At 49.9% G+C, this 27,326-nt stretch overlaps 2 protein-coding genes and 1 long non-coding RNA gene across 8 annotated transcripts in view; 1 reads left to right on the top strand and 2 right to left on the bottom strand.

The window, feature by feature from the left end:
• LOC123614449 (uncharacterized) overlaps positions 1-2,006 on the bottom strand; it is a 74,307-nt gene extending 72,301 nt beyond the window's left edge. For both annotated transcript variants that reach the window (XR_012503988.1, XR_012503987.1), the window contains exons 1-2: positions 1,875-2,006; positions 987-1,423 (exon numbers count right to left, since the gene is read on the bottom strand). This is a non-coding gene — a long non-coding RNA (uncharacterized LOC123614449). The remainder of the gene's footprint in view (positions 1-986; positions 1,424-1,874) is intronic.
• Positions 580-16,606, top strand: GSG1 (germ cell associated 1). 4 transcript variants are annotated; one of them, XM_074357399.1, is made up of 7 exons: positions 580-789; positions 10,648-10,972; positions 11,744-11,875; positions 12,157-12,204; positions 13,010-13,162; positions 13,795-13,906; positions 15,834-16,606. In XM_074357399.1, the coding sequence occupies exons 1-7, from the start codon at positions 742-744 to the stop codon at positions 16,177-16,179; spliced, it is 1,164 nt and encodes a 387-aa protein (XP_074213500.1). In that variant the 5' UTR covers positions 580-741; the 3' UTR covers positions 16,180-16,606. The 4 variants fall into 4 exon arrangements, with proteins under 4 accessions (XP_074213500.1, XP_074213499.1, XP_074213497.1 ...); XM_074357398.1 differs by lacking the exon at positions 11,744-11,875 and having other exon boundaries at positions 10,648-10,966; XM_074357396.1 differs by lacking the exon at positions 11,744-11,875 and having other exon boundaries at positions 10,648-10,966; positions 12,157-12,327.
• A 355-nt stretch (positions 16,607-16,961) lies between these two features.
• The window catches only part of FAM234B (family with sequence similarity 234 member B), a 29,001-nt gene continuing 18,636 nt past the window's right edge, over positions 16,962-27,326 (bottom strand). For both annotated transcript variants that reach the window (XM_010946452.3, XM_074357848.1), the window contains exons 7-13: positions 27,049-27,190; positions 25,710-25,853; positions 25,453-25,534; positions 24,001-24,156; positions 21,588-21,705; positions 20,020-20,240; positions 16,962-19,448 (exon numbers count right to left, since the gene is read on the bottom strand). In XM_010946452.3, coding sequence (XP_010944754.1) covers positions 19,443-19,448; positions 20,020-20,240; positions 21,588-21,705; positions 24,001-24,156; positions 25,453-25,534; positions 25,710-25,853; positions 27,049-27,190 — 869 coding nt within the window. In that variant the 3' untranslated portion in view covers positions 16,962-19,442. The remainder of the gene's footprint in view (positions 19,449-20,019; positions 20,241-21,587; positions 21,706-24,000; positions 24,157-25,452; positions 25,535-25,709; positions 25,854-27,048; positions 27,191-27,326) is intronic.

The following is a 27,326-nucleotide window of genomic DNA, read 5'->3' as shown; positions in this document are numbered from 1 at the left end:
CCTCTAAGATGGCGAGTGTAGCTGAGGCACTGAATCTCTAATTTTATTTCATTTTCATTTAAAATTTAAAAATGGAAGCAGGGTAAATTATTCTTCCATTGAACCCAACTTTATTGTTTGGGGGAGGGACTGTATTTTACCTTAACGATGGATAGCACTGCATAAGATATCATTGTTGTATTACAGTGTGTCCATTTTACTTTTTCTAATGTGGCTTCTAGAAAATTTTAAATTATGTCTGTGGTTCATGTCACATTTTTCTTTGACAGCACTGGTCTAGGGTCTTACAACCCTGCGTGGTCTGGTCAGCATCACATGGGAAATATCCCTGACCTTCAGGATCTGATGGTTTATCATCAGATGCTCAGGTAATTTCTCTGCACAGTAAGAGAGGCACTGATCCAGATGACGCAGAAGACATCCAGGCCTCCAGGAGGTACCCCAGCATGGCCCCATCCTTCTGAGGGTGGGGGGAGGAGACTGGGGGAGCATCAGGGAGTCCCCAGCCCACCACTGTGATGTCACAGAGGCAGCCTCCTGTGTCAGCCAGACCCACCTACACAGGTGTCCAAGCAGCAAGACATCCTCTCCATCCTCTCCAGCCCACCTTACACCACCTGACCCCTCTGCTGGCAAGAGGGGCCCTGACTCGTCTTTACAACAGACACCCATTCCACGCAACCGATTAAGACAGAGCAGAAGAGACACTGAAACACCTTTGCCTGAGAACTTCAAAAGTGAATGAGCAATTCCTATCAACTAGCTCAAAATGTTTGTCTCACCCAGAAGGTAGGTACCTTGGTTTTTGAAATCTCATGACTATCTCAGGTGCATTTAGATTTGTAATATGGGTTATACAAATTCATCAGTTTATTTCACATACCAAAGGTAAGGAGCTTGAGAACATACCATAGGATTATCTGAAATGGAATAAAAATGTGTTACTCAAGCCCAGGTCTGACTGATAAACCCGGTGATGTTCCTACCTTGGCTTCTTGTTTTTTCATCATCTTCCATTAAAACTTCCATTTTTTCCTCCTTTGCCTCATCTTACTTTTCCTCTCTGCTCTCAGGTCCTCTAGCAGCTTAGTGTCCTCTAGATCTTCTTTTGTCCTCTCCATCTGTATGATTCCTGTTACAAAGTCTGGTTCCTGGTAGAAAGCCCAGTGGTGGTGGCAGCAATGAGGACATGTATCACTCTAGTGAACTGAGAGTGGCTGAGGCAGCCCCATGGTCCTCCTGAAAGCCAGCTCCAGTTGGAAATCTGCTGGAACTAAGGCCAGCATAACCCTAGGCTCTTTCTGGTCTCAGAGAATCTGGGAGCATCTGTAGAGATCCTTCCAGACTCAGGAAGATCCTCACAGCCAGCAAAGATGTCTTGGCTTGTTTAGGGTAGAACCCACATCTGGAAGTGACTTGCCTCCTGTTTTGAGAAAGTTGGGAACTATCAACTTTCAGCTCAAAGGGTTACTTAAAAAAAAAAATCAAATATTGTTCATTCTATATCTTGCCTTTGACAGGAGGGAAAAGTGAAGCTTTACAACTAGCCAGAGAAATCACACACACACACAGAGCAACGTGGTGCGCTGTTCAGTGGCTGGACATTAGGGATTACAGAAGGAACAATAAGACAGGTTCTCAGAAAGGGACACTTCTGGGGCTACAGAGAAAAGCTGGTGGTTCTGAAGAGCCCCCAAGAGCATGGGCTCAGCCTGCTTCCCTAGTTCAGAAGCTGCCCAAAGGAAACAGATCATAAATAGGAGAACCTTGAGTAGTGGGTAGGGATACGTCAGGAAGGGCAGCCACAATTACATCTCTTTTAAGTACTGGTTTATGAGGAGCGATACAGAGGAAATGCGGGAGAGTCCGTTTACCAGTATATCCCCGTGAAGTGCGCTTCCACGACCGGGCCTGCAGTCTGTGCGATGGTTAAGGTGACCCTGCCTCCCCTTTACTGGCCATGACTCAGGAGGTTCCCAATACTGACCCCACGTTTACGAGCCTGGTGACCCTGAGCAAGTCAGACACTGGGATCTGATTCCTCCCGGCGGGAGCGGGAGCGCAGCGGCCGCCCCTCCTTCGGGCTGCCGGCGGGGATTAAGGTCTGTGGAGAGAATGGCGAGCTGTCGGGGACTCGTGCGGGTTCGTTCCCCTTCCTCTCCCGGTTCACGCCACCCCTATTCGATCTTCACAGCAGAACCGTGAGGGACAAACTCTTTCTAATGCGCCTCTGAGAAAACAGTCGCTCGGGGAGGTTAGGGAACTTGGCCAAAATCTTTTAGTCCCGTCGTGGGTGGAGTAGTGACGAGCCCCCCGACCTGCTGAGGGCTCGTCGCCCCGAAGTTTCGCCTCTAAGACCCATGAAATGAGGCAAAGGCACGGCCTTACGTCAGAGCAGGAGCCGGGGACCCGTACCTTCATGGGGGGCGGGGAAACGCCGGGCGCCCCGGCGCCCCGCACCGCCCGACCCTCGGCCCACCGGCCCGGGGATGAGGAATTTGTGGGATAGACGGGGTCTCCGAAGTCCCTCCGTCCAGCCTGGCTGGGGCCACGGCCCGGGGCGCCCCGCCATCCCCACCTGGGGGGGCCCCCGACACGCCGTTCCCGCCCCAACTGGAAGACGGGGCAGCACAAGGGCTCCAACCCCGGCCCCACCCACTGGGGACGTCCTGGCGCTCGGCCGCTGGGCGGGGCGTCGCCAAACAATTCAAAACACGCTCCGACGCGTCGCCATGGCAACGCGCGCCCGCTGCTAGGCGACCGGGCGCCGTAGTAAACCGCCGGCTGGAGTGTTACTCGCGCAGCGAGGGGGGCCGCGGGGGGGCCGCGTGGACTCACTGCGCTCGGGCTCCGCTGGCAGGACTGGAACGGACGAAGGGGGCGCACGCGGGATAGAAACGGCCCAGCTCCGCCCACCAGCCCGCCTGCCCGCGGCCCTAAGGCCCCTCTAGAGGCCACTTCTGTAGGCCCCGGCCCGCCGGTCGGTTCCCGAGAGTCCTCACCCACCCCTAGTCCCGGGGCGAGGGCTCCGTCACCCCCGCGTGAGCGATTGCCCCACAGGATGTGCAGATGTGGCTGTCCCCTCTGATTCACTCCAGCTGCTTGGGGCATGGAAGAAAGGCGGCTTCCTCTCCTGGAAATGACTGCATTAGCAAAAGCCCTCAAACAATTCCATTAAAAAGCGGAAAGGGAAAAGCCACAGAGAGGAGAGGTCCCCAAATTCTTTTCTTTGGTCCTTCCCACTGCGCAGAAGTAGGACTGTTCCCAGAACTCCAGAACTTGAGACCCATGTTAGGAAGACAAGAGTCATTTCTATTCTGTGAGCATCTGGGGTCATGTGAACGAAAAACATGGTTACATGTGAAATTAAACTGAAGCCAGGAAATCCCAGAGCTCAGTGTTCTATAGTGGTAATGTTTGGACACTCAGCACGGTCATTTTAGAGCTGAGGGGCAGATGTCAAAGTAGCCTATGTGAAGCTTGGTTATCTTCATTAGTGAATGAGTCAAATGTGGAGCATTGCAGTAAAAATTGAAATTAAAGCTGCAAAATCTTGAATGGTTCAAGATATGTCAACCAAAAGGGCTCGAGCCAGTAGGGGACCACAGAGCTTGGGAAAGGACATAACATTTCCAATCTGTCACTGGCTTGTGAGCAATCTTATTGTACCCTGGTCTCTGTGAACTGAAGATAATCCTCGTTCATGAGATCATTGCTGTTTTCTGGGCTTTGCTCGTCAAACAGCAGGAATGTTTCCACAGGTGGGAGGAAATGTATTGGCAGAGAATCTGTTTGATGGAACTCGGTACATCTGTGCAAAAAGGCGTAGGGTGGGTATGTAGACCTACAGACCCTCTTTTTAGTTTCTCACTGCCTTTACGTATGTGAATTAGGAGGACTGTATCTCCTTTACAGTTGAAGGCTATTTAGAGACTTTTCTTCCTTCACATCTTATCTTCACCCATAGGCTTCCTAATTGTATTCATGAGCCTGGTTTCCATCACAGACTTCATTCATTCATTCCATTCATTCTTTCATGGATGATAGGCCAGGCTAGGCTCTGAGGATCAACAATGAATAAAACACAGTTGCTACTGTATCTAGACACTTGAAGTCAAGAGAGCACAACAACCAGGTTAAACCATGTGACGAGTTACATGAGAGAGACATAGTAGAACTTGCAGGAATGGAGAACAGGGCGGTGTGGATCAGAGCCAGTGACAACCGAAGCATTTCCACTCCATTCCAGCCTTTTGTCTACTAAGTAACAGAGAGGAGTTAGTTAATCCAGCCGGGGTCAGAAATCTGACTCCTGGGAGAAGGACAGAGATACTGCTATCAGGGAGGGCAAACAAACCTTTCTTGGGAGAAGATGACAGAAAAGATACATGAAAAAACCCCACTGGATTTCGTAGCCCTGGGCGTGGACCTGAGGGAAGTGGTATGCCGCAGTCTTCTCTGGCTCCACATCTCAGCCTTCCTACCCACTGTTGTAATCACCTCTAATCTACAGGGTAGTCATGAAACAAATGGAATTCCTATTTACAAAGTATGTGTGGGTGTCTGAACTCAGTTTCTCTTTATTCATACCTGGTAAGTGTGGTTTTGTACAGTGCAGAGTGGTGGGACTGAGGACTTCAGCAAGTATAAGTTAGTCCCAGCCCTTGGCTCTGTGATGTCATAAGTGTTGCTTCCTGTGGGGGACATCCAGCCCAACACACCAAAGTTAAGTATTGCTTTGAGATGTGGAATCTTCCCGTCTGTGTTGAATCATGAGCTTCAGAGCCTAACCAAATTATATTTATGTGGCATTGACTAGCAATTACTTTTTCTGTTCTAAGAGAGGAAAGAGAAGGAAAAAAAATTAACATGTCCAAATTACAATGAAAGGAAGTGAGTGGGATGCTGGGTTCCCAATTTTTGTGGCCAGGCAGAGAAACTCATGTTTTATCAAAAAGAGGAAATTAGACATTGTGGCCCAGGGTCCTTAGGGAGGGGAGGGGAGCGAGGGGGGTCTCAAAACTGATCACAGTGAGGAGCCAGCCAGCCAAGCATGCATACCAAATGCTCAGCATCTTAAGGGGTAGATACAGGCTTTGGGAAAGCCTGAAAGAATATAATGCGGAGGCCCTCTTTCAGAAAGATAATATAAAGTGACAAGTACAAATTAGGTAACAGGGACTTGGAAGGGGCCAGAGTAAGTAGGGGACAAATTCACTCTAAGTCCACTTCTAGGCCTGCTCATACAGCCCAACTGAGACTTTGCCCCTCCTATCCTTTGCCCGGAGAAGGCATATTTCGGGCCATTCAGGCATAGGGGGCGCAGTTTATAAGCACAGGCCATAAAAACCAAAGGCAGAGGACGGTGCCAAACAGTGACTCAGGCGGGATGTGAGAAGTGTCTCCAAGTATTTGAAGGGTGGAAGCGGAGAGAAGGGAAAAGAATTGTTCACTGTTCTGGGGTGGAAAGGGAATGAGGAGGATACGATGAAGTCCTGAAAAATGTGCACGGAACTCATCAGGAAACACTGGCTAACTATTTTCGGGTACTGTGGAGTTGTATTTCCCATGGGAAGTATTTGGGGATCGATTGAGTCACTGAAAACTAAAACTGGCCACAAAATATGTGCCACAGGAAACAATCTTACAAGATGTCCTCAAGGGAAAAGCTGGATGGCCCCAGAGTTCACTCTGAGCCCTGAATTCCATCAGGCTGACGCAGGTCGGTTCTATAGATGAGTGTGTGGGGCAGAGGCCGAGGGAAGGAGAAAGCGCTCCATCATGCAGGGCGGAGTAGCCACCTCCACCCACCTTTGCTGACCGATGGGGGAAGCCTGTGGCTGAAGAGGAAACATATGACAAGATAGTGCCACCTAGCGTTGAGATGAAGACTGCAGCCTCGAAACCGACAGCCAATTCAAAGGCGAAGAGTGACCGCAAAATTCCTTCTTTCTCCCAAAGGAGAGGGAATTCTGTCACCATGAATACAGGATTGTTTGGGTGATACAGAAATCACACCTTAAATGAATCACTATTCTGTACACCAGAAATTTACACAACATTGTAAATCGACTAACTTCAAATATATATATCCTTAAAAAAAAAAAAGTCAAGCCTGGACATAAACCACATGTGTCAAATGTGCTGTTAAGAGGAGAGAACATACTGGGTGAGAGAAGCAAGATACAAAGAGACTCATTTGGCTGGAATGTGGACTAATTCATCTGGTCTGAGGGGCCCTGCCTTTGATTCCCTAAATCAGCTGCACAAATGCAAGCAGAAGACCACGACTTGGTTGGTGGGAAATCTGGAAAAGGTTGGGGAAGGCCAGGGCAGGCTAGAGAGGCTTCCATTCAAAGTAAGCCAGAGGGAGTCAAACAGGTGTTACTTTATGGTATGTTAATTCCCTGGCTCTATATTTCTCGGTCCATTCAGCTTTTTACTTGTTGCTAGGGCGGAGTGGCAATTTCCAAGTGACTTACACGCAGAACCAGAAGCCAAAATTGTCTCTCCCTGGGTGTATGCTAAACGCTTTCTAAAATTACAGATTCCTGCCCCCAACTCCCACCCCAGAACTACTATGGCAGCTCAGGATGGAGCCCAGGAATCTGCACATCTTCCAAAGCTGCAGAGATTGTTCTCCTGCTCAATCAGATTTTTGAACTACAGCTCTCAAATAAAGGAGAGGTCTCTGAGGACTTTACAATCTAGACAAATAATTAGAATGGAATATAGAACACGTCGCGAGGTATGGTGTGACAAGGACAGGGAGGAGGGAACTGTTCTTAGGGAGAAAAAGAAACATTTCCTAAGAAAAGAGACTGAAGACATTCCGGGAAGCAGGAAGAGCAGCTGCGGAGGATGAGGTCCACAGGTGTTCAGGGAATCAAAACAGCTGCAGAATTGTCTCCCTCCTCGTCATCCCAATTAATTGGTACAATTTTTGAGAACAGAAAGCACAATTTGTACTTCTAGGGGACTGGAGGCAAGAAAACATGCAATCAAACCCTTGTTGATTTGCCAGATTAGGGTTTGTTTTTCTTTTTAAGTTTTAGAAATGCTTTTTAAAAAATTATTATATTATTTTTTAATAGAGGTATTGGGGATTGTGCATGCTAAGCATCCACTCTACCACTGAGATATGCCCTCCCTACCTAGAAATGCTTTTTTAAAAACAAAATTTTTATTCCGAAGATTGGGAGAGAAATGGTATATCGCCATAGCACTGCTGACCCCGGGATTTATTTCCCTGATCCTCCTCCATCCGCATTCTCACCCTCATCCCTACCTAACACTCTCTGATGGCCTCAGGACATTGTCATCATCCTTACTCATGACACTAACTAGAGGGTGGAGACCACCCATGGCACCAGGAAGCCTTTTCACATCCATGGCTTTCTGAGGCCTGGACATTGCAGATTAAAGAGTTTATTAAAGGGAATGAGACCATTTGGAGCAATGGTGACTCTGTAATATTTCGCCTGCTGTAAAATCAAGCCCAGTCCATTCTCACCAGTTACCTAGGGAATGGCAGTGAGATGGAAATGAAATCATCAGGTACTTTCTAAAGAAACTTCCCTCTGCATATGCAGGTCCTTGCTTCTTTGTGCTTAATCCCAGATCCCCACTGGCAAGTGCTCCAGTGTAATCTTCCAAAACAGCTGGGCCATGACTGCGCTGTGAATTATTAAATGCCCAAGTTCCCTGCAAGGCAGCATTTAATCATGAGGCACTCCAAAAAATACAAGATAGAAGGGGAGGGGTGGAAGGGAGGGAGAAGGGTGGAAAGGCAGTTTTCCTTCTTTCAACATTGAACCAAAGGGATTTGAGGCGCAGATGCCAACGGCAGTCCTCCCAGACAAGACGCTGCAAGACACTGACCATGGCCAAGGTAACTGGCTTCCCTCTCTTATTGCTCAGAACATACAGTCCGCAGCTATTGTGCACCTGATTCTTTTAGGAGCTGGGCTAATCTCATTGATGCGTTGTCCTTACTAGCCTACGTTAATTCTGAGTTTTTCGGTTAACCTATGTTGAGGGACAAATTACTGACATTTCGGCACCTATGGACTTCCTAGTGACCTGAGCCTGTGTCAGGGAAGCCACACTCTGTCCGTTTTCTAGACGGTAGAGTCACATTGGCTTGGGGCTTGTCAGCACGTGCAAAAATAGAGCTTTTCTTGTGGCTGCTACTTCTTTGTGATCACCTTCAGGAAACCATTGCCAGATTAGATTGTTCTTCAATTCAGGAAGTACCTGAATCCTGGGGAGAAAAGGCATTTTGGGGGGGAGGAGTAATACATGTGCGGAAGGGCTTGGCACTGTGGGTGTTGGAGATAGTTCTTGAAAAGGCTCTTGAATGAATTCTCATTCAATTATCAAGATGATTCTTTTCTTTAAAATAATTTTTATAGTGTTTTAATTTTTTTAATGGAAATACTGGGGATTGAACCCAGGACCTCCTGCATGCTAAGCATGTGCTCTATCACTGAGCTATCCCCACAGCCCTCAAGATGAGTCTTGAATGAGTTTCCTGAGATCTGTCCTTAGTGGACGCTCCTTCTGGAAACAGCCTCTGTGCCTCATTCCAAGCTCCTTTTCATTCTTGGCTTCTCAAATCACCTCTTCAACTGGTTATCACCTTAGGGCTGCTACAAAGTGGCTGTGCCATGGTGTGGGAGTTCATTATTCTTATTTCTGAGTAACCTGAAGAATAACTTACACATACGTCTAACTTGAAATGGCTTGAGGGCGACCCTGACATGATGTGATAGTAGACAAATTTCCAAGTCATATGTGATTGAAAAAAAAAGTTGCTGGAAATGTAGAATTGCCTAAATCCTTAGTTCAATCTTTGTGCAGAATGATTGATGAAGATATTTTACCCACAAGTCCATTTCCTATTCAAGCAATGGATATAAAAATAAAGGATAACTAACTCACAGAACAGAACAATGACAAAAACCAATAGGATTTTCATAACTAAAAACAGGATGAAAACATTCTTTTTGCAGGGGAAGGGGCAACATATGACTTCCATATCTGGCAATAGATAGATGCTTCCAGATAGATGCCTTGGCTTTTGCATCCTTACTGAGGTCACCCAGAGTCTTACATGAACTGACAATTCTTGGTGGTCTTAATTTGTTGAAGGCTTAAAAAAAAATCATGTTAGCAAATTGCTTTTCAGAAGCTGCTTTATCATATGTTTTGTTTATTGGCGTCTATATACATATGAATCTGCTATTTTTTTTTTTATTGCCATTAAAAAAAAAAAAACCCTGCACTTTGTCTGTGGTATGCATTGTTTTAGTCCCTGGAAATTCTGAAGAACAAACCATTATGTTTCTAAGATAAAGTCCCTATTTAATGTGGAGAACGTTAAGCTGGGGATGACGAGAGAGGCAGATTTATGGGCCTGCCTCATTTAGCTATGGTCTTATTTCTATCTCTTAAGCTAAGCAGATTTGGGTCTGATTAATTCTGATACAAGGGATCCCCTGGAAGGCTCAAGATGTTTTACTTTAAGAAGTGTCTGTCAGCAACTGATTGCGGGCTGCTTCTTCGTTCAGTGTCTATTAATGTAATGGCACAAACTGCTCCGTAATGCACAGCATGAGACCTGTCAGATTTATTTTTCCAAATCAGATTAAATCTGGCTCCAAGCCACCACTCACCGAAGTCGAAACATCCAATATTGAACATTTTCAGCTTGCCCTCCTCTTGTCTTAGGCTAAAAATGATGAGGTCAGGAGCTGCAGCCAGAGCCACACCGGTCACGTTCATCTGCTGCCACACACTGTGTCCCCCCTCCTCCTCGGCAAGGAGTCAGGCATTGCTGGTGCATCAGGCTCTGGGGCCACCCCTCCAGGTTCCCTCTCCACCTGCCAAGGGCACCCTCCCTGTGACTCCATGACCACAGCACTCGGTGTCCAGGCCCCATGGGCACAATGCAGCCTCCTCATATTTTAGATTCTATCATCTCAGGGGCAGGGAATGAAAGCTGGACCAGATGGCCACCTCTCTTAGAACCCACAGCTCCACCTCCTCTCCAAGGGCTGCAGCATCCCTGCACCCCAGTTGGTCCACTGCCGTCTTGTATCCTCAAGGCCCCAGTTACTCTATCTGCTCCACCCAGGGTGACCCACTTAACATTCGTTGATAGGATATATTCCCCTTCACTCCTCTCTGAAGAATGCAGAGAGGTGGACACCAAATCTTTACATTGTTCCAGTAACAAATACCTCCGTACGTCAGTGCTGCTACCTTCCAATGAAGAAAAAAGCAAAAAATACCAGCAGGAGCATTTGGAATGCTCCCAATTCTTCTTCTCATCCAGATCCAGACTAGCTCAGTGGCTTACTAACATTCCGACTGAGGTTATTATCTGATGCTTATCAAGATTATCCTCGATAAGCGTTTTAATGTAATAAGGTCCAGCTTAAATCAACATCATCGCTGAGGTGCCTATTCTGGGCCACTCCTGGAGCCGAGCTTCCCCACGGCTACTTGGAGAAAACTCCGAGGGCTGGTTGTGCTCATCACGTTGGAGGAAAGTGGCCCAGAGCTTAGGGGCTCGTGGAAGGGCGTCGGGATCTCCGAGGAGGCTCCGAATTCAGGCGCTCTGCTTGTGTTTGTCTGTTACAGATGGAACTCCCGAAGGGCTTCTCTGACCAACGGACATGCCTATCTGCCCTCCTCAGCGTGCTATCACTCAGCCTCTCCACAGCATCCCTGCTCAGCAACTACTGGTTTGTGGGCACACAGAAGGTGCCCAAGCCCCTGTGCGGGAAAGGTCTGGCAGCCAAGTGCTTTGACATGCCACTGCCCTTGGATGGGGGCAGCACCAACTCATCACCCCAGGAGGTGGTGCAATACAGCTGGGAGGCTGGGGATGACCGCTTCACCTTCCATGCCTTCCGCAGCGGCATGTGGCTATCCTGTGAGGAAACTGTGGAAGAACCAGGTAACCGCCTCACCCCAGATGCCTGATTTCTTACCCCCACCCCCAACCCCCTGCCCTTGGGATCTCATGTAGGCAAAAAAACATAGTGAGACGTGTATAGCCCTCACTCTCACCCCCTGGACTCACCCCAGCCTCAGCATCCCCGTCCCCCTGCACTGTGTCCCTTCCCCATCAGACTCCCTCGTAATAAGGTCCAAAGTCCATCTGACATTTCACCTCCTGATCGTCTAATAGACTCTCTGGTTTAAAATAGCATTACCCTGAAAGGGTTTCATTTAGACTTCTAAAAGGACTTTCCATTCCCGCTAGCTCAAGTTGCCGTTTAGAGACAAAGCAAGGAGAATTTTATAGAAAAAGCCTGGGCTTTGCCCAGCTGTGACCTTATAGGAACAACTTCATTCCTTCGGGCTTCGATTTCCTCATTTGCTAGAGGAAAGGATCAGAGTAGATCGTCTTTAAAGCCCCCAAAAGGGTTTTCTCTTTCTGAATATTATTGTTACCATTGAAAATGTAGAGAGCTCAGAGGGGACAACTAGGTGGTGGAAGTTCGCCCTGGAGGAGCTGCAGACAGACCCTCCCAGGTCCGCGGCCGCTCACAAAGCGGACACTGTGTGGGCACATCAGCTCAGGGTCGTCCTTGAGCAGGGGGTGGTCGGGCTGAGGACACCTCCTCCTCCCTGCTCAGAGCATTCAAAGATCCCCTGGTCATGAAGTTTCTCTAAAGCCCAGAAACACGTACAATTTGCAACCTGCTGCTTCTCCCGATTTGGGCTAAAGAGAAGAGAGAGGATTATAAATTCGAGTGTATTTACATTTTTAAGTCATTATCATGCAACTTAGCACTACTTCAACTCCAGACCCAGAAGCAATTCAGAACCACTTGGGCCAGTGGTACAGCAGCCGCCAAAGGTGCTGGTGAATGCTAGGGACATCCCCAGGTGTAACTCTCAGGGAAATGTCCTCTTCATCATCAGGACCTGAGAGAGAAATTCATCTTGGTTGACTTTTGCCATTTTGTTCATCCATCCATGCATTCTTCCCTGCTTGCGAAGAGACATGGGTCGCCGGCCTCCCAACTGCTGGGCAGGCCTGGGTGGGGCAGATGGAGAGGCACCTGCGATGGGATCTGGGGAGGTCTTCATCCCTCATCCCAAGTAGCACCTCGTGACCTTGCCCTTTGTCTGTTTCAGGGGAGAGGTGTCGAAGCTTCCTTGAACTCACACCACCAACCGAGAGAGGTGAGAAAGGACTACTGGAATTTGCCACGTTGCAAGGCTCACGTCACCCCACTCTCCGATTTGGAGGGAAGCGGTTGATGGAGAAGGCTTTCCTCTCCCATCCTCCCTTGGGGCTTGTGGCAAGTATGTGGGTTTGATAACAAATTTAGTTGCCATTGAGTTGGGATCTAAACTGTACTGGGATCTCCTGCTTTCCTCTTCTTCTGAGCCTCACAGAGGGACACAGACTCCTTCTAGGCTGACTCTCACTCATACTCAGGGATGCAAAAAAGGAACTGCGGGGACAAATAACGTTCACAAACAGAAATCCACCAACAGCTCCAACCTTGTCCTGTTGCTAAGTAACCCTGGGAAAAGCTCGGGTTTTTCCTTTTTTCTTCCCCCTCAATAATTTTTTTGGTAACATAGAAGGAAGGGAGTCAAGGAGAGCGGGGAGGGAAGGACGGAGAAAGAAAAGAAAATGGATTGTTTCAAAATTCAATTAAAAAAAAAAAGCAAAAATGACAAATAACAAAGTGATGTTCCCTGCAAGATTGTGTGAACATTGGATGATTTCTTCTCCAATCTCCCTAAGAGTATTCACAGGCAATCACGTGCCTTGACTACATCTCCGGGTGCTGGGCAGAGTGAGAGCTGTGGGGTGATAGCCAAGAGCCCCAGTTCAAGGGCTGTCCCAGCTGCTTTCCCTTTGTCTTCTCCTCTGGTGCTATGAGGCTCTCCACTTTTCACGGGCATCATCTGTTCACTGCTGGTTCAGTCATCTAACTGTCAGGGTGAGGGTTAATCTTCCTCTGGTTTCTGACAGAGATCCTCTGGTTATCACTGGGAGCCCAGTTCGCCTACATCGGACTTGAACTCATCAGCTTCCTCCTGCTACTGACGGACTTGCTATTCACGGGGAACCCGGGCTGCGGGCTCAAGCTGAGCGCCTTTGCAGCTGTATCCTCCGTCTTGTCAGGTGAGCATCTCCAGGGCTGGACGAGGGGTGTCCTCTGCTGCCTTTGAAGCACGAGCCACGAGGCTGGAGTCTCTGTCCTAAGGGGAGGAAGGAGGAGCCCAAAGAAGGGCACCAGGAGATACATCACAGGTGTCGTCTGTTTTAAATGGAAATAACCTGTGAGATTTTATATTCGATCATCACAGACCTTGCAAACTGATTTCTCTCTAGGTTCTTTTTATTTGCAAGTTTTCTCATTACAGTTTGGTTTTACTTTTTGGTCATGATGTACACACAGCTTCTGCAGACTCTGGTGGATAAACTGAGAGATGCACGTAGACGCTGAAGGTCATGTTAGGGGTGTGAGTGGGAACAAGGAAAGCGAGCAGGAGCCCTGGGTGCAGCACTGACTCAGAAACTTTCCCACAGCTTGCAACCTAACGTCTGGGGAACCTATTGCAAACCCACCTTCAGGGAGAAGCCCCCCTATTGCAGAGTTGTCCCCCTGGAGATGTGGGGTCATATGGGTAATGGAACATCTTGACATATGTTGTACCTGATGCCAATTGAGAAGGTTGCTCCAAGATCATTTTCCCTGTAGATGCCACTGCCAGCCTTTCTCTAAGGATGCTGCCTTCCTGTTTCCTTTGTAGGCCTCCTGGGGATGGTGGGCCATATGATGTACTCACAAGTCTTCCAGGCAACAGCCAATTTGGGTCCAGAAGACTGGAGGCCCCATGCTTGGAAGTATGGCTGGGCCTTCTAGTAAGTGCTCACCATCTCCTCAGCTTTTCTCCCCTTTCCCAATCCACCTTCATGCAACTGGCTACCTGCAACAGGATGCTTGCTCTGTGTCCTTGTGCCTTCTCTTCCTCCCTCATCCTAGAAGCCTGTCAGCCACACAGAGGGCAGGACCATCAGGCCACACCCATTCTTTCCCCACCTTCTGAGGAGGTAGAGTGGATTCTTCTGGCTTCTTTTGTGAGGGCTTTGTGCAGCGTTTCTGCTGATAAAGCCCAAACCGCTTCTCCACCTGATATGTGTGCTGCCCTTGGGAAATGATTTTGTCTGGCTTATGGAAGTGATGCTCTCCATTTTATAGATTTTATGTTCCCAGGTATTGGGAGGCAGAGAAATGAAGAATGAGCCTTGAAATGTGGATTGAATTCCATTCCTGGGAATGGCTCACTCCTCCTGTAACAAAGAGTAACTTCTTCCTTCCTCCATTCTCACTCCACCAGACTGTGTTAGAAATGAAACTTACTTCCCCTCCTGGTCCTTCATGAACCCTTAAAGAACCAGGGGGTCAGTTAGTTTCAATTTCTTATAGAAAGAGGGAAGCAGCAACCGTGACACACACTCAAGGAAAACATCTTAGTCTGAGTTCCTCACCACCTCCCCTGGGGAACACCCCGTGCACGGCACAGAGGCTGATGTGGACTTCCAAGAGCTGTCTGGGCTAAGTGCCGAGCACCTTGCAAGCTGGGAAGACAGCCCTGGGCTCGAGCTTCCGGGCTGAAGAGGCAATCGGAAACCTACAATACGTCTGGCACGAGATCCCATCTCCTTTTCTCATGGTGTAAGATGTGCTGTTTGATTCAGGGGTCTTGGATCACTCCACCAGCCACCACATCAGTTCGTCTCATTTTCCAGACCCATTCTTTCCTACCCTTTGTCCATTTTCAAGCCATTCGTGGCATTACAACTGCAGGGCTCAGACTTCAGCACTCCCATCAGAGGCATCCTGGCTGTCAGAGGCAGCAGACGGGAACACGCAGCAGCAGCTCGCGGCCTTGACCATCATTGGCCTCGTGAAATCCCTCCCCGACCTCCACAGCTCCTGGTCTCCCAGGCTTCCTGCAATCGTGGGAGACTTAGGGGGTTGACCTTCCAAGCTTTTAGGAGTGTGACTGATACAGTTGCCTGGTGACTTGTTTTCCTTTGTTGAATCCATCCAACTTCTTTTCATCTCCAGCATCTCTTCCATCCTTTATAAACCCCCTTGAGCCAAGAACCACATTGTTTCCATGTGCAAATTCCACTAGCACAACCAATAATAATACCTCCAGGTGTGTAGTAAAGGTTTTCTGAATGACCTTCAACCTTGTAGACCCTAAGACTGCTAAGCTCAAAACAAAGGAAGATGGAAGAGGCATCTGAGTGGAGCGAAATCTTTGGCAGGGAGGGGGTGTGTGTGTGGCCAGGGAAGCAGGGAGGCAGTGCACTGGGCTATGTCCACTGTGTACAGTGGAGCTACGGGTCTGTGGAACCTTGGAGATTATGTGAGGGTTAGGGTAAGGGTAACTGCAGCTTCGGAAACAAGTAGCCGAAAAAACTGTATACACACATGTACACACACACACACGCACAAAATAGGCACACCAGGTATAAAAGAACACGGCACAACTACAATTCAGTGAAAACGAAGCTGTTCAATGCCTAGTCTGGCCTGAACATTCTATGAGTCCTTGTCTTTTACTACAAAACATTCAGAACTTGCCCTAAGACAGACCAAATGAGGTCTTCTTGCCCGCAGCTCTCTACCTGCAACGTGGTGGAAGGCAGTGCCCTCGGGTCCCCAAATCCCTAAGAGGCATCAGCCTAGTTGATGAGTAGGAAGGAATCAGTGTTTTTCTTTCAAACCCCTAAGAATGTCAGTCTCACTTTCCATCGTCTGTCTGTCTGTCCCTAGCACAGCCTGGGTTTCCTTCACCTGCTGCATGGCATCAGCAGTCACCACCTTCAACACCTACACCAGGCTGGTGCTGGAGTTCAAGTGCAAGCACAGTAAAAGCTTCAAGGGCCCCCCGCGCTGCCTGCCGCACCACCACCAGTGCTTCCTGCAGCAGCCGGCGGGCGCAGCCCAGCTGGGGGGCCCTGTGACCGGCTGCCCCCCGCACCACCCCCAGCCCATCCGCTCCGTCTCCGAGGGAGTTGACTTCTACTCAGAGCTACGCGACACAGGATTTCAACCGGGGACAAGCCGGGGGCCCAGGGAAGAGGCGGCAAGGGCATCTGTCAAGGAAGAACCGTGTTAGGAGTCAGTGGGCTGGGAGAGCAGGCTGAACCCTACCTTACATGCTGCTTTGGTATCAATACATGCTTAAGCCAAAGGCTGTTTCTGGAGTGTGGTTTTCAGAGGTTAAGAACCAGGGTATTTAAGCCTGAGGCCGAGGGGTCATGCCCCTGGGTGCTGGGCATCCTCGCTCCCTTTTCTGTCACAGCTTGGTCCTCGCCACCCGCCACCTCTCACTCGGGCAGAAGTCCCTTCTCGCCTTTACTGGTTGTTTGTTCTGTGCTGGGTTCTGAGAGGTAAAAGACGAGTGAGATACAGTTCCTGCCCTTTAGGGGCCGATCAACCTGGTCATCTGTCTGAGGTTTGAAAGAATGGAGGTGGGGAGCTGACGGTGCCTCCACTTCCGTGGCGCACTTGAACCTTCCTGGAAGTCACCCAATGGAAGACGAAAGCACTGCTGGGAGCCTGACATGTAGAACAGGTGTCGTCCACCCCGCCTGCTACGGGGTCCTGCATCCCCACAGTGGTACCCATACGACATTACACTAATTCCATATCGTCCCCGGAGCCATCGGGAGAGCAGTACCCATGAGAAGGGTCCTGCAGCACGCCACTCCCAGAAACGGCCCACTGAGGCCACGCAGACAGGATGACGGTTCCGCAGTGGGAAGCCAAGGGAGGCCTCCCCAGGGAGCAGGCTTCGGCGTACCCTCCTCTCTGGACCCCATCCTCTCGCCCTTTCTCTTTTCCATCAGGGGAAACAAGCCATCTTTGATGACTGGAAGAATGAGAATGGCATACAAGTAGGTTCCTATACACGGTGTTTATTTGTTCCGCAACAATTCACATTTTAAATAATGCTTCCTGACAACATACCAGCTGGCTCTCCCCTCATGTGGGCAGTAAGGACAGCGATCCACATTCAAGAGGGTGCGACCACCAGACCACACTAGAAGGGGAGCAGAGACCCTCTGCGGGGTGGGGAGGATGTGGTCCAAGGCAGAGGGTTTGGAAGGGAAGGGAAGAGGAGAGACTGGGAGAAGGAACACCCTTGCCCTTGCACAAGCCATGACTCTAAGCAGTGGTCCTGCTGGCTTTGCTGGCAACCTGCGCAGGGAACGCGGGCAGGAGGGACACTTCCTATCTCACATGTCTGGCTGGGAGGCTGCCTGCAAGGAGAAGGAAGTTTAGAAACGCATTTGACAAGAGACCAGCATATACGCCAATCAGATGAAGATTTCACAGTCTTCGGCCACCATTTACACCCTCTGCATCGGCTGCAAGGAGAGGAAACCTACAGCCTGTGTCCTACGTTTAGCTACAAGAGATTCAAACTTACCACAGTCCAAATAATCTATGTCAGTTTGCAAACACACCACAGAGAATTGAGGGACATTGTTTTTGAGCTTCTCATGTATTTCTGGGACTCACCCAACGTAAATACAGCCCTACCCCAAACAATCCCGCTCAGACCAAATCCTCAGGAAATAGCTTTGCATTTGATGCCTGCCTAAAGGGGCTGGCTTTCCAGAAAGCCTCCACATGGTAGAGAGCCAGGTGGCCCACCCAGGCCGCAGGACCACCGCCCAAGTTTCAGGCATTCATCGATTGTAAGTGAGTCCTCAGAATTCTCTATTAGACCAGATGCCCTTCTACTCAGGCAGATCCTAGACGTGAATCTGGAATCAGTCCCGTGCTCTTGGGTGTCTCCTAACTGCTCCTCCAAGTTCACAATAAGCTGGGCCCACACGTGCCTCCCATGTGTTGAAACCAAGTTTGCTTTCAGGGGCTTAAGGCAGGGAGGGGTGCCCAGGAACCCAGCACGGCCACGCTGCCGGCTGGGCACCAGGCCTGCTTGGAGCGCGGGCTACCAACCTCCCGTTACGTCACAATGCCTCCCAGTGACCAATTCACACGTCTCCCTTTAAATTGGGGGTCCCAATTTTCTGGAATCTCTAAATTTTCTGGTATCTATTAACACAAGCTCAAAAGATACAGGCTCGAGTAAAGAGAGACCCCAAGCGCACTCGGGGATGATCTAGCAAAATTATTCGAGAAGAGAAGTGGTTCTCCCCAGGTTCACATGGGACTTTTTTCTGCATTATAAACAATGACCTAGAAGTTTAAAGAAGAACTTGATAAAGCAGCATACTCACATAGGGGAAGGGAGACGTCAGCACTGGAGACAATTCAAAAGGACTTAACCACTTATAAAAGTTACGGTATTTACAGAGCCATTTTCTCAAAATACTCTCCCGCAAAGGCCCTACAAGGGAGGAGGGGAGCAGGGCAGGAGGGCTGCGTGCCGGACCCAAGGAGCCTGAGACAGAAGTCCAGAAACAGCTTTGCTCTCGTTCCAGCAAATCACAATTATCCCTGAATAAAAGAGAGCAAAGTGCGGGGTGGGAAGGAGGACGCCCGACAGGAGAAGATGCTGAGAAAGCAGACTGGAGATGAAGGGGGCCGAGGGTGTCGACCTCAGCCGTTCCTGACTTGAGTTTTCCTCTAAGTTGAGGACGGCATGTACACAAGTGCTGGCAGGATAATCCAGACCACATCGTCACACAGGGACCTTGTCAGAGGTGAGTCGTTTATATTTCTCTTGCTCCCCTTCTGATAGGAATAGGGTTAATTCTTACAGTCACTAAGTACTAGAGACGGAACATGAGGGGACAGGAGACGCAAGGTGAGGATGGCTCACTCCATCCCCCACTGTCAATCTCTCTCACTGCTGCTACGGTCGGGGTGGGGGAAGCCAAGGTACAGGTTGGGGAGAATAGGGGAGAAATGCTGGGGGGCCCTCCAAGTCAGAGGTAGGCTATCTGGGAGTCTCAAGAGGACCAAACCAACCAGATGCGTATCAGACGGACAAGAAACGAGGTCCCTGGAGCTCAGGACATGCTAATCGAGAAAGGATTTCACCACTACACTAAAAAATACACACACAGGGCAAAACGAACCACAAAATGTTCCAAGGAAGAACTTCACTGGAATTTCCCAGCAAGGGTTTATAAATTAGACCGACAAAAAAAAAAAAAAAAAAACACTTAATAAGATTCACGTTTCCAAACTATCCACAGGGCGTGCCCGGAGGGAGTTAATGCTGGGATGGGAAAGGCAGGTCAGATGCCCCAGCCAAACGGATCATGCCCTCATCAAAGGACTCCCAGTGTCTTCCAAAGCGGGGCCTGTCACGCAGAGGTGGTGGAGTGAGGTGGCAGGAGTCCTCCTTCTCCCCAAAGAACTGAGTTTACACCAGCTTCTCAAACTGAAGAGTCCGCCAGACTAGATCTAGGGGAAAGGTGCAGGCATCAGTGACTTTCATTTTTTTCTGGGAGAGACGTGGAGGAGCCCTAGAGGTCAGACCACCCCTCTATTTTCCTGTCCTTTTTTGGTTCAGCCTCAGCAGTTCGTAAGTGTCCCTCCAGAAAGGCCCAGAGACTCTTTTCCATGATAAGCTCTTGAACAGTGAACTTAACCAGAGTACTGGGGGTGGGGGGAGGTTGCATTTTGAGTAAGATAATTCTTCACGGTATGTAACTCCCACAAGTCCTGCACGAGGCCGGCATCACCGTCCCCCACCCAGAAAAGACCAGGAGGAACAATAAAAGCCATGACCCCAACTTCCAAATGTCCCCAGAGGGAGATGGTACCATTTCCAGCTGAAAACAGCTGAGTGCCGTCCCTTAATGGTCGTGAGGCTCCCTGATAACCTGACACTGACCCAAGACAACTGTCTCCTGGTACCCGGCTACTCAGGAAGGCTCCCGTCCCACTCCCTCCTAAAGAGCCAACTTGGAGTCAGGAGTATTTGTCCTAAACCCTCAACAGTGACCAAACATTGCTTTCACAAGCTGTTCACCTGGAAGGGAGAATCGACGAATTTTATCCTAGAGAGGAACCTTCGCAGCTCCCCGCGGCCAGTTTTGGGGGTGGTCTCCTTTAGCTGGACCACCTGGCCCTCCATCAGCGCCCGGCGCAGACTAAGCTTGCTGACCACCAGGGGTGCCGGACGGCCTTCAGAGCTTGGCCCTGTTGTCCTGGTCACATAAAAGGCATCTTTCCAGAGGTCGTTGATTCCAACTGAGGACGGACAAAAATGACCAGTTAATGGGGACCGAAAACTTCACTCACAGGGGAGTGGTCTGATTCAGCGCCTGGAATGCTTCTTTCATTCACTCCTTCGCTAACTCATACAAGAAGTTTACTGAGCATCTAATCAATGCCAGGCACTGACTAGACAGTGGGTGCATGGGGGTGAGTGGCTAGGTGCCAGCAGAGGAGCAAAGTCTCGTTCTCTGTACCCGTGCTTCTCCAAAGCCATTTCTAAGGAAGTGAGGACAGGCTAACTGTGGTGACAGTGACAGTTCGGTGGAAAAGTGAGAAATTCTGAGAATCCCTGCAGCGTCAGCACCTGCTCAGAGAAGCTATGTTCCTAGCCACTGTTTATTTTGCCTCATGTGTAAACCAGGTGTTGTAATGAAAAGGTCTCAATTCTTAATTACCACGACTTAATGTTCCCTGAATAATAATGTATGGTAAAATGGAAAAAGAGCTCATTTAGATCAGTCTCAAGGTTTTGCGAGCTGACCTCCCCCACCCCGGCCCCCGCCACACACAAAGCCAGGGGGCGGCAGTGCCGGCAAGTTCCAGATTAGCGCTTCTTCCAGTCCCGTGACCCCGGAGTCACAGGCACCAGCTTCAACTTCAAGGTAACCGACTTTGCAAGGAGAGAGCAGGTCTTTGACTGGCAAGTGAATATGGAAAAGAAGTCAAGAAAGGAAATGTGGCCAGCCTGGTCCCCCCACCCCAGCAGGAAAAGCAGATTCCCTGGGGCCAACGTGAGGCAAGGAACCTCCGAGGAGGAGCCCTCGGACCATCCCAGACCAGCCGCAGGCGCCGAGTATCCAGGGCTTTGCGTTTTAGGTCTTTACTGTGTGATCCCAGTTCTGCTCTGTGATGTTATTCAGATGCATATGTAAAGCAGAATCCTTCCAGCATGCTAACTGGGGGTATACAAGGTCAGATTATAGGCAATTTCTCTTTCTCCCTTTTTCTCCTGGCTCCAGTCTCTATACCATGAGCACGTGCACTTTAGATCAAAGAAAGTTTGTACTGAGCCTAAAAGAACACCCTGAGGAAACACACCACCTCTGTTATGTCCCCAGCTGTGGATTCCAGGTCTGAAGCTCCCGCAGGGTCAAGAAACCAGTCTGGTTGGTATTCCCAAGCAGTGGACGCGGTGCCTGGCGTGGGGCTGATGCTCAGACAATAGCTGCTGAATCACTGGCACCTCAAGCCATTGGGAATGGGACCACCCTGCCCCTTGGTTTTCAGCACACTCACAGACCGCCCCTCCACACACACACCGTCCCTGGGACTCACCCCCCATAGACCCCCTGCACCGCCACCACCGTCCCTGGGGCTCACCCTCTGAAGCTGTCACCGTGCCGGTGGCATTGGCCAGATCCAGAAGAATGGAGGGAAAAGCCGGGTGGAGGAGGTAAAGGTGGTGAAGGCTGGGTGGCTCAGTTCCTAGGATGCCATCCTGACAACGAGAAACAGTGAGAGCAAAGGTCAGCCCGCCCTCCACGTACAACGTCGCTCAGGTGAAAGGGCGGCGGAGAGAGCTGTGATGACTCGTTCCCTCCGACGCGAAGGCCTGGCTACAAGGGTGTGTTTGAGAGAGGCTCGCATGGATGAGAGACATATTATTTCAAAAAGCTCAAAACACTGACTAAGCATCAACTTCTTTAAACCCCTAGAGCTAGGCAATGCTTTCCCTCTTATAAGAAAAAAAGAAAGGAAGAAAGGAAAGGGGCTTGTCCCAGGAGAGAAACTGGATGGGGAGTCCTCCCAGTCTGGCGTCTACAAAAGCATCAGAAACTGGTTCTTCAAAATCTGGGCAGAAAACAGAGTGTGCCAAGGACATTTGCTTTCACTGGATATTAGAGCCAATTGCAAGTGGCAAGCCAAACATCACAAAAATCTTATCAGTTCCTGAAATAAACAGGATGTTGACCAGACAAAAGTCATTAATTATAAAACAAAAATTCCAAGGTCTGCATGTCAGCCTCCCAACTCCCGACAGCAGAAGAAACACACATGGGAACTTCCTTTACCGTGCGACTCCTGTGCAGGGATGATGTTCAGCAGACACGCACGGCATTAAAGCTCAGGAGTTTCACACACAGGTGTGTAAGTGGCGGCTCCGCTCAGGACCATCCTAAGCTTCCTCTAGTGGACTGAGTATCAGCCCTGCTCCCGTAGTGTCAGCATGGGAGGAGGTCCGCTGAGTGAGGGGACACGTGGGTGGGAAGCTGGCAGCCCCATTCCCACCACGTGGCCACAAAGCAGAAGAGAGCTTTCCCATACACCTTAGGATCCCAGGCACGACTGGCAGATTTCCGGATCAGCCAACGTGACAAACAAAACAGCCAAATTCCTTCCTCACTGCCTACAGAATGGAGCCCAAACCCCCTAGCACAAAAGCCAAGGTCTTAAGCCATTTCACCCAAATCTTCCCTTCCCAGCCGCCTCCTGTGATGATTTGCCTGTGCACCCCAGGCTTCAAGAACGTCTGTGGTTACCCAAGCACATGCTTCGCTCAGCCCCGTCTGACCTTTGCCAATCTGACTGCCCCTTAACCATCTGACCATCCCCCGGAGCCTGTTTCCCCCTATTCAAACACTCCTCGTCCGGAGGTCCCCCACCTGATTTGATGCCACCTCTTTCGTGAAAAGCTCCCCAATTGCCCCCGAAAAACGAATACCCCCTCCTGCTGTGTTTCCACCTACACTTCTTATTAAATTTATCACTATCAGAGCATTTGTAACACACCTTTACTTTGTGGTTATTTATAGCCACTTACACTTGAGAGTCACCTGGTCTGATCCTCTCATATTAAGTGAGGAAACCAGGATGTTAAATGTTGGGTAGCTCGCCCACAGTCACATGGCAGGGAACTGCAGAGTTAGGACAATCATTTATGTCAATCTGACCCTAAAACGAAGGACTACATCAGCATCTTCATTAACAGAGAAAGAGCACGAGGCTCAGGAAAGTTAAGTGGCAGGTCCCAGAGCACGTGGTCGATGAAGTCAGGACTCTCCCTCCCTCGGGCTCCCCCATCATCCGGCACCGGCTGTCTGCTCCTCTAGAGGGCAGCACTGCTCCCAGCTTATCCTGAGGCCCCTGGCACCAGGGAGGTGCTGGTCAACATGTGCTTAACTGAACTAAATCAGGGTGGGTCTTACTCAGAGCTCCCAGGCACCTACCATAGGCGGCACCCTGATTCATCAGCCCCGTTAAAACACCACAGGTCTCAGATCTGCCTTCTATGCACCAGACCCTCCCTCCATCATCCTCCAGGTGAACTCTCATCTTCAGCCCAGTGTCCCCAAAACCTCCACTGCTTTGCCACCCTGCCCCCACACCTATTTCTGAAATCTTAGCTTTATTCGCCTCAAAGCCTAGCCTCAGCCTCCTTGAAACTTCGCCCCCTGCTCCTCGCCCATCCCAGACCAGACACGGTTATTTCTCTTCAACACCTGCCGCACAGATGAAGCATCTTTAAAATCTGGACTTGGATATTCTATCCTTTATCTATGCCTCCCACTGTCGGGAGCCAGTAGCTGGGGGCTGCTGTCAGCTTTCACTGCTTGGCTAAAAGGCAAAGTTGGGGAATCACAGCTCAGGAGGAAGCATGGTCCTGCCCACAAGGGCCGTTTTGTCTCCACACAAAACCATTCAGAAGTGCGGCTGGTCTAAACCACCAGCCCAACCCCTGGGCCCGGGCAGCTCCGCAGGACAGTGACAAAGGGACCCTCCCAGGCTCACTCACGGAACTGGGAGACGCAGCTGACAGCCCTTCAGCCCAGAAGAGGAAGACCGACTTCTGGTCCACAGTAGCGGCTGAGGTGGTCGGTGTTTCCTTCCCGTGGCACGAAACGCTGTAACTCCACGTGACCAGGCCGGAGTCCCCATCCACCACCATCACCTGCAAAGAGAAGACGGGCCTCCCACCCTCAGAAAGGCAGCGGGCTGAGAAAACACATGCACAAAAACAAAAAAGACCCCCGGACATTCATGTAACATGTATGTTAACCGGTGTTAACACTAACTTATTAGAAGTGAACAATTGGGTGTTCAGACAGCGTTACATAACAGCTGGGGTCCTGGAGTTTAAAGGACTGCAGAATTCTCCAGTGGGAAGGGACGCTGCAAACCATCTAGGCCCTCTCTCATCTTACAGATGAGGAACTGGAGGCTCAGGGACAGGAAGTGACTGTGACAGTTTCAGGTTTAGGACTGTCCTGGGCAGGGCAGCCACTCTCAGCCAAGGTCCTAAAAGCAGCACCTCACTCCTACTCCCTCCCTCAGGCGACACACCACTCAGGGGACCCAAGGAGGTGACAGCCCTGTCCTGTCCCCTGTGCTAAAAGCATTCCATGTTTGACTCTGTCACGTGTCACGGCATGTGGACCTCGGCCCCACGGTAGCCTCGAAGTTAAAAGAATGTAAAAGCCTCAGGAGAGTCACTCCTGAGTCGCACCTCTGAAGGGACAGTTAAGGAGGCTGAATTCATAATCCCTAGCAGCACTTATACCTCCTTTTCACCCCGAAGAACTCACACCTCAGAGTTCGAGAGCCTCTCATTTGCACAAATCCCCAAGAAAACTCCCCTGCCACCTCCAGCCCCGGTGTCTTTACTGCGTCCCTCCCTTGCTCTGTCATTATTGCGCCTCTGTTGTGTCTCTGTCCTGCAGGGAGGGGGAGACCCGCAGCTCCTTCAACGGTACCCCCACCACCATCCTCCGGAAGCCTGCCCTTCTCTGCCCGAGATCAGACTCTGTCTCACCAAGAGACAAACTCCTCTGAGCGAACAAAGGGAGAAGCAGGCAGCAGGTCAAGAGTCCCTTTGTTAGTCTCGGGGAGAAAAGAAGTCTGGAGACACTGCACTAAAACATCTTACCCACTCACGCGTATGATTTCTTTTAACTGTCACAATGACCCTGGGAAGGTAGGGTCTCATTACTCTGCCTGATTGTAAGTTGAGGATCCAGAAGGAGCCCCTGCACAGGAAGGAGGGTGGCTACAAAAACTTCCGATGCTGTCAGTTTTAGCCCAGCACTGTGACTTTTCCTTTCATAGATAATTCGGCTAGAATTGGAGTTCTTTAAAGGAGGGACCGTATTTTCAGTTCTTTCTACTTCTCACAATGCCAAGCACTGGGCAGGACACAAAGTACATCCCTGATATGTGTTTTGACGGATTTTGAGCCCCCAAGTTTTACCTTTTTCATCCCAACTCCATTTGGTATCTGCAGAAGGAAGTCTAGCGTCTCATCGTCCGTGAAGTACCCCGGAGTAGGCTGGCTGCAAACGAGAACAAGTGAGAGATCACAGGTAGATGAGAGAAAGAGGGGACCAGGCACTCCTCCCCTCCCCTCTACTGCACTGGCCCCGGATATCAAGCAGCCATGCTGGGCCGGCTTTAAACATGGGCAAGCTGAAAAACAAAGCCACAAACGTGAGAGGGGCCACCGCCGACCTGCGCAGGCCTTGGAGGCTCAAGGTCCAGGAAGGTGTAAGGTTTTGCCCCCGAAGCAGGACGAGGCCTTGTCTGGTTGTAATCAGAAGGTTGCTGCAGTTGGAATCTGGGGCCTTCACCATCTGGAGGAGCTCGACGCCGTCACTGAAGTAAACAAGACGCCAACATTTAGTCCCAGGCTTGGGTGAGACGCCACCCTGCTAATGCCGGCTTCTCCTCTATGTGTTCGTGTTTGTGCGGAACACCTTGCGTTCACCCCCCACCAGTGTCTCGTCAAGGGCGTCACACTGTTGTTTCAGCTGAATCTCGATTTCTTCATTTCTCTAGAAACCAAGGAGCCCTGAAAAGGTCATGAAAGTTCCAAAGGAATTGACAGGAAAATTCTTCTCGAACTGGACGCTCCGGGAAAGATAACAGAGGCAAGGATCATGGCAGGGAAGGAGACGGAGGTCGGGACAGGAGGCTTGAAGCTGTCGCTAGGCTTGGACAGCAGCTCCTGCCGCAGACTCCATCAGATTATCTCCTCCTCTGCACACCTGGGACCACTCCACTGACATCTGTCAAATGCACTGACACAATACGAGACTGCCTAAGAAAATGCTAGCAAATGCTTTCAAGCTTTGGTAGAAAAGAACGAAGACAATTACTAACCCCGCCTGGGGTTCAACGGGGAAAATCCACGGCATCTGACAAACAGCATCCTACTTTTAGTTAAGAAATAAACACGGGGGAAAAAAAGATTTCACGGGTGCCATCCTTGCAGCCGCCAAAACGATTCTTCAATTAAGAGAAAAATATAAGCAAAGAGTAGGGCAGAAACAAACAAAAAAAAAAGAGCAGAGCAGAGCCTTGAGCACGGTTTTACAAGCAGTAATGTTAAATAAATCTATCTCCCTACCCGAGGTTCCCCAGTCTCACCTGCCCTGCTCCGACTCCCACGCTAAACAAATATCCTTACTGGCCACCTCCGTGCAGAGTGACCACATGTCAGGGCACCCACATGTAGATGTCAGCAAATTCTGTTAGCAAGAGAAGAGCATTTCTTTTTTTTTTTTTTTTTTCTTTTTTTAATGCTTTTTTTAGGGGAGAAGGTAATTAGGTTTATTGACTTAATTTTTTAATGGAGGGACTAGGGATTGAACCCAGGACCTCATGCATGCTAAGCACACACTCTACACTCCCTCAAGAGAAGAGCATCTCTAACTCCCCTTAACCAGATAGGAAGGCGTTCTCTCCCCCAGCACTGTTCTCCTCCCAAGCCTCCACCCACATGCTTACCAGCCCCATCAAACACTAAGACTCCCCGTCACACCGGGGCGGGGCCAGATAGCTGCCCTACCTGAAAACGTCAATGAGCTCAGACAGGTTGACGGATCTTCGCTTCTCCCATTCGGGTTCCTCGATATGCAGAGAAGGTGGTGAGCTGTCTCGATTTTGGGCCTGAATAAAAATGTCCCGCAGGGCGACAGCCTGGATATTTCCTAGGGTGCAGGAAGAACCAACAGCGAGAAGTTGAACTGGACAGAACACTCCCCAGGGGGAGGATGTGAGGGAGAGACGCAGAGCCTGAGCGGACGGAGGGTCTGACACAGCCTGCCTGGTGTGGCCCAGCACGGA

The sequence above is a fragment of the Camelus bactrianus genome, chromosome 34 (assembly GCF_048773025.1).
Source record: "Camelus bactrianus isolate YW-2024 breed Bactrian camel chromosome 34, ASM4877302v1, whole genome shotgun sequence".
NCBI lineage: Eukaryota > Metazoa > Chordata > Mammalia > Artiodactyla > Camelidae > Camelus > Camelus bactrianus.
Note: the sequence above shows the minus strand (reverse complement) of the source record. Positions and strands in the feature narration are given on the sequence as shown.

What these genes read in the sequence shown, in the direction of transcription:
- GSG1 (XM_074357399.1), top strand. Translation starts at nt 742, where the DNA reads ATGAGCAATTCCTATCAACTAGCTCAAAATGTTTGTCTCACCCAGAAG. An exon ending in CACACCACCAACCGAGAGAG is followed by an intron (nt 12,205 to 13,009) that starts GTGAGAAAGGAC and finishes GGTTTCTGACAG; the next exon opens with AGATCCTCTGGTTATCACTG. An exon ending in AAGTATGGCTGGGCCTTCTA is followed by an intron (nt 13,907 to 15,833) that starts GTAAGTGCTCAC and finishes GTCTGTCCCTAG; the next exon opens with CACAGCCTGGGTTTCCTTCA.